The sequence below is a fragment of the Balaenoptera musculus genome, chromosome 5 (assembly GCF_009873245.2).
Source record: "Balaenoptera musculus isolate JJ_BM4_2016_0621 chromosome 5, mBalMus1.pri.v3, whole genome shotgun sequence".
Classification (NCBI taxonomy): Eukaryota; Metazoa; Chordata; class Mammalia; order Artiodactyla; family Balaenopteridae; genus Balaenoptera; species Balaenoptera musculus.
Genome location: NC_045789.1, coordinates 45,442,014 through 45,450,786, shown reverse-complemented (window position 1 = coordinate 45,450,786; position 8,773 = coordinate 45,442,014). Strand labels below are relative to the sequence as shown.

The following is an 8,773-nucleotide window of genomic DNA, read 5'->3' as shown; positions in this document are numbered from 1 at the left end:
AGAACAGATTTATCTGTTGTCATAAGATGGTTAATGTCAGGGCTTTGACTTAAAACCATATACACTAGTTTTCATAAAAATATAAACATGAGAAATGTTATATACTGTGGTAATTCACATTCAGTGAATATAAAAACATTAATAATAACTCTGGATTTATCTGGTGACTTTCACTGCACTTTGTCAAAAGCGGTCAAAACACTTTGTCTTCACTTATTTTTACTGGGGAAAATAGTAAATAGGATTATAGTAGAGGGTTATCTAAATATTTACAAATGACATATAGTTGTCATGTATTAAGTCAACACTTAACATTTTAAAACAGTAGGTTCTCCTTTTTTTTGCTATGGTTTTCACACTTTTATAAATAAAATGCAAAAAGTAGCAATCGGAAAGTGAAAGAAACTTTGGCTTTGAATTCAAATAACTTGGGTTCAGATCCTAGATATTTACTTCGCCTCTTTGAGCTTCAGGTTCCCCATCTATAAAACAGGGATAATAACACCTACCTCCTAGGGTTGCTGAGAGGATTAAATATACTGTTAATAAAGGCCCTAGCATTGTGCCTGAACACTATAGGTCCTCAATAAATGGCAAGTTATGTCACTAACAAAAAAACAAATTGATACAAACAAGCAGATTAGATATTCCAATTTAATTACTGGTTGTTCTTTTCTTGAAATCTCCAAGTTCTGTTGCACAGTAGAAGCCCTTACTCACCACTTCCTCCCGCTGGGAAGGAGAATGAGAATACCTCCTCAAGAAAGGGGAGGACACGACAGAGGACAGGTTCCCAGAGAGTGGAAGAGGAAACAGAAAACTTCTACCAGAAAAGATGAAGAAGGAAGAGGAAGGGGGCATGAGGTCTGACTTGATGGTCCTGACTACCCCCTCAAGAATGAAAACCCAGATAAATAATGGCAAAAACTGAAAGCAGAGGAGCGTCAGGAGTTTGCCCTGCTTCCTGTCCTGCATTCTCGGAAGAGACAACCTTGCAAGACACACTACTACAAACAGAATAAAACGGCAGCATGGTGTGAGTAGGCCAAGGAAGGTTCTGTGATGGAAGGCCTCAAACTTCCTTGGCTCTTGTGCAGCAGGCTCTTGTGTCCACGTAATCCTTCACTCCCAGCAGGGCATGTGGAAGGTTGAGAGTTGACAGTGAGAAGCCATTGGGGTCTCCTTGAGACGACCCCAGAGCAGATGCTGCAGAGCTCACAGGCTAAGCCAGGGCTCAGAGGGCAGACGTGGCCGAGACATGAAGACCTGCAATGCTGTTGAGAAGAGAAAAGAGAGCAAGTGAGCAAAGGAGGGCTACAGGCTCCGACAGAATAAAATACTGGTTTAACAAATGACAGACTTTGGCAGCAGATCAGCAAGGCATTAATAGCCACTTTAGACTAGATATATCTCCATGGAAGCCAGTGAGAATTGAGTGGAGACACAAAGATCCACATGTGGATCTGGGGCTCTCTCCTCTCCCTGCCGTGAGGACACATGAACTTTTTCTAACACCTAAAAGCCGTTTCTGCCAGGAGAAAGGGAAGGAGGGAGGACAATGAAAGGCTGAGATCTACCCCAAAGATCCTATTTTAAACCTAAAGACGCCACGATACTTTTGCTTGTCATCTTCAAATTCTATCCCATCCTACTCCACTCAAAAAGAAATTTATCTCAATTCTAATGAAATGAAAGGCCTTTTTAGCTCTTGATAAGCTAGACGCAATGTGTCTAATTCTATAAGTCATATTTTCTTTCTGTGAGACCTGGAGATGAAACCAAAATACCCACTGTCTCTTTATTCATAACTTAAAAGTGTCCTTATTACATTAGGTAATAGGAAGTAGTACCTTATGTACATTTTCTCTCCTTTCCATTTTTAAATTCTGCACTGGTAATTTGGGAGAGTCCTTCTTTCCTTCCTTCCTTCTTTCAGTGAGTATGTACTGAGTACCTACCATGAATGAATAATGTGCCAGGAGTTAAGGAAACAAAGATAAATGGGACATGGACCCTATCCTTAATAAGGAAGAACGGTTTGTGTGATATGTAAATGGAATATATAAATTAAAGAAAAGCTAGTGCAGTATTGCTTCCCATTGCTGAGCAACTGCAAACATAACAAAACAAAACAACAATAGAACCTTTGCAACTGCAAACATGCATTCTTTACCCATCTATCAGATGCACACAGAAGTAATAAAAGTTGACTGTTACGCACAGAGCAGTTAAAAAGCATTTTTGTACAAAATCTTAATTACAGAGGAGTCAGTTCTCAGAATAACAACAGTAAATCAAGTTGCAGGACATTCAGAAGCATATAATACAAAATCTTGTTTTTTTAAAAAAGTGTATTTGCTGTAATGGAAGAGTAATAAGATGTGGGAGAATAGGCCATGAAGTCTGTCATCACCTTTTTCAGTTTGTTTCAAATACTGTTAAGAGAGGCCTGCAAAAGAGTTATATAAAAACCAAACATCTATAGTTCTTTTAGTTTTCTCAGTAAATATTCCTTGATATGTTTAAGACATTAAGATAAAATATGAATATTACAGTCCTTAATTTATTAGCTTATGAAATACAAATTTTTACATTACTAGGATTCCTTAAAGGAAGGCAACAGCAGCCTGAGAAATACGTTGTTATCATTACTTTCTGAAAACAAAAGACTTTTATGACTTGACTTTAAAAAAAAATTCCTGTGATGTTCTGAGGATGTCAGTCTAAAGAAATAGCATTGCAGAATGTTTCAGGAAGGCTCTTTGAACCACTGCCATTCACAGAAGAATGGTTATTATCTCCTCTTTCTTACTTCTTCCACCATAAATCTCCTTAGCATGGAAAGAGTACAAAATTTAGGAAAAGCCTCTGCTTTTATCAGTTACCTCTGACAAAGTTGGTATTTCAGTCATCCTAAATGTACATCATACACTGATTGAAAAGTGACATTACTGGAGATTATAAATTAATTCAACAAATGATACTATCTGATTAGTATTTCAAAACAATATTTTATCTCTTCCCAACCCCCTCCCCTCTATATCTTCATACAGTGCAGCTACATTTGAAATCTATGGTTTCTGGCATATCTGGGGTAAGGTTATACTAGGAATTTACCAGACCTGTCAGTCTCTAACTTTCTTCCATATTTCATTATATCATTCCAGCTATAATTAGTTGTCTGGTAAAATTAAGAACAGTCTATTTCAGTGAATGCTCATGTGAACATTTAACAACTTTTTGTTAGGATGACAGCTTAGCGACAGAAAGAATAAACCAAAAAAGGAGAGTCACTGAAGTAACCTTGGTTAACTCAATATTGCCAGCTCAATGGAAAATTCTAAGATTTTGCATTTTTTCCCCTTTTTTGTTATTAATCACCCACATATTTCTTGTCAGGAGCGTCAATTTGATGGCATTCCTGCCTCAACTAGCATGTTTTGAACTGACCTGTCTTCATTGCTACGGCTCCCTAGAAACTCTGCTCTTGATGAGCGTTGATTCAGCTGAATGCTTTGACATTCAGCTTGTTAGTGAAAGCTATTTTAATCATTAAGATGCATCTCCCTTCCAAGACTGCAAACTGTTGCTGCTCATACACAACATTCTATCATTTGATTAGTGTGGAGAAGAAAAGAGCCTAAATAGTTACTATTACTACGGATTATATTAAGAGCTAAAATTTACATAATAAATAAGTGTGTGTGAGGTATTGTGCTAAGCAATTTACAGGGACTGTCCATTTAATGCTCACTATGGTGGAGTCTCACCATCTGAGTTTGCACCCCTGTTCTCCATTCACTGTCTGAATGACATGCAGTTCTCATCTGTAAAATGGAATAATAGTACCTACTTCAGAGGGAAATTAGGAGGACTAAGTGAGACAATTCATACACAGCACCTAGAATAGTTCCTATGACATAGTGTTCTCATAGTGTTATTAGTGATTTTTATTACCATTTTGTAGATGAAGACCTCCAGTTTCCTTCACCAGCTGCCCTACTCACCATCACTTCTAAATCTTCTAACTTTAACTGTCTCTGGTGCCCAGACCCAAAAGAAGATAAGGGAAAATGAAAAGTTATTTCTTTCAGGACTGTCTTCTGTAGGTATTTTAACTCCAGTTCCACATGAGGAATGACACAATTGTGGCAAGATAATACTTTTGTAGTATTAACCTTTTTTTTTTCCCCCCCCTTTCTTTCTTTCTTCACAGTAGCCTCTTCCCATTCAGGCAGCTAGGTGTATGTCCTAGTAATGCCCTGTTGAATGGGATGGAGGTGAGGGATGGTAACTGAAGCCTTAGACAATCTAGGGGATTTCCAAGTAGAGGGGTCATTTCTTCCAGGCTTTAACAAGAGGTATAAAGGCAGCAAGGTGGCAGGATCCCAGTTTCCCAGGCCGAGGTCTGTGCAAGAGCAGAAGACCTATGTGTCAGGTGACTAAGCAGACAGCCTTAGACAGCTGCACAGAGTTCCCTGTGCCATGTTATGGAGAGCGGGCAGCAGAGTAATCCCAAGCTCCTAGCTGGACATGGAAGCAGAATTTCTCATAGTCCAGAGCACCACTAGGATGGTTCCCATTGTTGCAGAAACTAAGCTGTGTGGTTACCAGAACTCCTTCCTCTTCCTCCTGGGCATACAGCTAAACTACATTATCTAGCCTCCCCTGCAGTTAGTAGGGAAAATAGGACTGACTTTCAAAACTTATGTGAACCTCTATGTGTATTCTCTTCCCTTATCTGCAAGCTGAATGTATATGAACCAGTAGAGGACATATGATTCTAGAAAACAGCATTGAATCAGGGGTTCTTCACCTGGGATCCATTCATCAAATTGAGAGACCATGAACTTGGATTTGGAACAAAAATAATTCTGTATTTTCCCTAACCTCTAACTGAAACTTAGCATTTCCTTCAATTATGAATGTAGGCCCCAATGAATAGTAATATTTGCAATACTTTTGACTTTATCACCAATACAAATCACAGGTATTTTCATATTATATTACAGCTGTTGGAGGTATCTCAAAATACCATTCACACTCAATTTATACTCAATTTGCTTTTAAGTAACAGTATTAGACCCACTGCTAGATTTTTTTATTACATATGCTAATAAAAAGGCACATATATAACATAAGTTTATTATAAAATAATTTGGTAACAGTATTTCAATAAAATTGGTTTCCTTTGTGATCTCACAGATTTTCATGCCATTAAAAGACAATTTTCTGAGGAGTCCTTAGGCTTCACCGGATTGCCAAAGAGGGCTAAGGAACAGATGGAGTCCTGAATGATTTCATGGAGGAGGGTCCTTCTTTTCCTCTCTCCTTCACATCCCCACCACCCTGCTGACTCATATTGGACTGTGATGTGAGAAATTAGCTGCTATTGTATTAAGTTATTGAGATTTGGAGGTTAATTTCTGGGGCAACTAGCCTAGACACACTAATACCCTTGCTACCAAAATGGCCCAGACATGGCAGAGAGCACCCAAGACCTGAAGAGGCCTCTGATTGGAAAGGACCCAGAAGGGACTCGTGAGGACCAAAGATTAGATGGAGCCAGTGAAGATGTCTCAGAGGATACTAACATGGAAGGGCAGTTTTGCTAAGTACAAGGAACAACCTCTTCATCTTAGAAATAAAGTTCAATTACAGTAATATAACTGCCACACAATAATTTTCTTACTATTATTTATTATTTTCTTTTTCCCTACTAGGGTGACAGTTATTTTTGTTTCTCATATCAGGTATTAAATGCTTTTGAATTCATCAAATTATATATATAATATATAAAACTATATATATACAGTGTTAAAGCAATCTCCAATTATCTTCATTTACTTAAAATCTTACTCAGGTAGAGTGTAACAACTGAGGAGAAGCCAATAACCACGAAGATAAGATGCTGTATAATGTAAACATCAGCCTGTCCTAGTCACTGGTGTATACCAAGCGCCAAGCCTCATGCCAGGCATATACACATTTTTATGAATGAGTAAATTAATCAAACAGCATTTATTTTAATTATATGCAGTGTGTGTCACTCATGACTGGACTTTGTTATGAGAAAGTCGCTGCCTTTTTCATATGTAAGGGTAAGGAGAGTAGGTTTGGAAGTTAAAGCTTCTACACTGAGCCTAAGGGAAATTAGTCTTTTTAAACTACTTTTCAGTGTCTGCTTAGTATTAGTATTAGGGTGTAGTCGGAAGAACCATAATTGTTTTTGTTCTTTGACTTTTCATGTTGATTTTCATACATTCAAGAGTGAAGAATAGCATAATGAACCCCCCAAGTACCCATTACCCAACTTCAGCAATTATACATGTTGCCATTCTTATTTTATCTATTCCCCCTGCCTTGACCTTTTTTTGCTGGAGTATTTTTTTTTTTCTTGCTGGATTATTTTAAAGTAAATTCTAGGCCTCATATTCTTTCAACTCTAATTATTTCAATATATATCTCTAACAGATAAGAACTTTTTTTTTTAACATAATACTACAATACCATTTAGCTCACTTAACAAAATTATTAACAATTCCTTAATAGCATATACAGTCCATGTTCAAATTTTGCCTGGTCATCTCAAAATGTCTTATATTTGGTTTGTTTAAGTCAAACAGTCTCCACAATGGTTGTGTTTGGTCAACATATCTCTAAAGTTTAATAGATAAATTCCTCCTCCCTCTTTAAAAAATGACATTTATTTGTTGAAGATACCAGGTCATTTGTTCTGTAGAAATTCTCTCATTCTGGATATGGCTGACTGTAGCTTAACATGTCCCTCTATTATTATTATCATTATTTTATTTTAATAAAAATGGTAGTTAGATCTAGGGCCTTGTTTGAATTCAAGATAAATTTTATACACACACACAAAATTTTCTTTTGGCAAGAATATTTCATAGGTGTCACTGTGCACTTCCTATTGCATTTGGAGGCACATAATATTTGTCTCCTTTATAGTGATGTTACACTTGACCAGTGACTTCAAGAGTTGCCAGTCTGATCCATCACTGCAAACTGCTCCAACTTTCACCTAATGGTATTAGTCATTGACGACAATTGGCTAGATCTATTATTTCAAGAGTTGCAAAATGGCAATTTTATAATTCTGTCATTCTTTCTGTCTTATTAGCTGTCATTCTATAAGAAGAAATTTCTTTCATTAACTATGTGGATACCCGGAAATACAATTCATACCGAAAGGCAGGATAAATGCTTGTTTCTTTTACTGAATGTAATCTACTTTCAGCATGGAGGTCCTATTAACTTCCAATAGTGAGCAATGAGTTTCCCCCAACCCACTCTACACTCCTCCCCAAGGTCAACATGTGGTTTTCACAGTGAAACCCATCAGGGCTAGAATGGATGGATTGGGCTGACCCAGGTATGGTGCAGGAATTTAGGGGAGATAGGGACTGGGTCAGGGAAGAGAGAATACGTACCTTAAGCAGGCTCTAGGAGGTGGAGTCTGAGTCTTCTGAGCTGTCCTGGGCACGGGGGCTTTCCGTGGACTCGCTGGGTTCCTTGCTGTCACTGTCACTATCAGTGGCCAGGTTCTTCTCTTGACAGGCCTCTTCGGAACCAGGAAGTGTGCTGCCCTGGGACCTCCTGGTTCTCCCTGGAGCCCAGCACAACATACCTGCCCTTCTCCTTCAGCTCCAGCTGCCTCGTCAGCTCATCTGCCGTCTGCGACAGACCCGGCTTCATAGCACAAGCATCTTCTCCATCTGCATAGTATTTGGGTTCCACCTCACTAACCTGAAAGTTGAGAGCATTAGAATAGAGGTGCAAGGCTACCTGGTTACTCTTCCTGACATGCAGGGACACGTACTTGGCATTAAAGTTCTCTATCATGGCCCTGGAGGCCTGGCCCATCAGCTTCTGGGCCAGGCCGGGTGCCGGTGTGAACGCTTCACAGCCAGGGAGCTGATATGTCCGTGGGGGACATCATCTGGGTCCTCCTCCATTTTGGCCAGGACATAGCCCACAGTCTTCCCGTCCTCATCCTCAGCGATGTAAGAGAGCTGGGGCCAGGAAAGGCCATGGTAGAAATAGTATTTCATCTGGTAGTTCTCTGGAAGGCAAAGGAGGTTGCAGGGTTGCAGGTTCATCAGGTCGTCTGGCCGAGCACTGCGGATGTTCATAACGGCGGCGGGTAGCGAGCCGGCTCTGACGGCGGAGACTGGGAGAGAGGGTACCGCCAAGCACAAGGGACACTGTTTGCCTCGGGGGCTTGAGTCCAGGGGGGCCGAAGCTGCGAGGCCGGATGGCGTGGAGGTTGGACGGCGGGAAGGTAGGATAACCAGCAGGCGGAAGGGGCGGTGCTAAGATACGGCTTCCGGAAGTGTCCGCCTAGTCCCAGCCAATGAGGTTTTCACTTCATTGTGCGTGTGTGTGCGCGCATGGCTGAGGGGGTGGGGCAGTGGAGTTCATTATGCTCTCAATGGTTTTAATACAATGTTTGATCCATTGTCGTCATTATTCTTTTGTTTCAATTGTAACTTTTTAATTTGGGTACATCTGTATACATGTTCACGAACTGTATAAACCCATGTAACGGGAGTTTAGAGCAAGAACTAGAACACGGGGAGGACCCCAGAAGCCCCCCCTTGATGCCCCTTTCCAGTCCTCCTTGCCTCATGTCCCAAGAGTAACTGTGACCTAGATTTCTGACAGCCTTTATATACATGGAATCATAATGCATACACTGTTTTTGTGTCTTTTTTTTTTTTTTTTCCATTCGATACTTGTTTCGCCTACCTTG

General features: G+C 39.8%; 1 protein-coding gene across 1 annotated transcript; it reads right to left on the bottom strand.

Annotated features, from left to right (window-relative positions):
- Positions 1–7,463: 7,463 nt before the first annotated feature.
- On the bottom strand, positions 7,464–8,168 carry NAA11 (N-alpha-acetyltransferase 11, NatA catalytic subunit). Its single transcript, XM_036853352.1, is given in 3 exon segments — positions 7,464–7,613; positions 7,615–7,904; positions 7,907–8,168. Coding segments are annotated over 3 exon segments (687 nt in total). The 5' UTR covers positions 8,154–8,168.
- Positions 8,169–8,773: the final 605 nt, after the last annotated feature.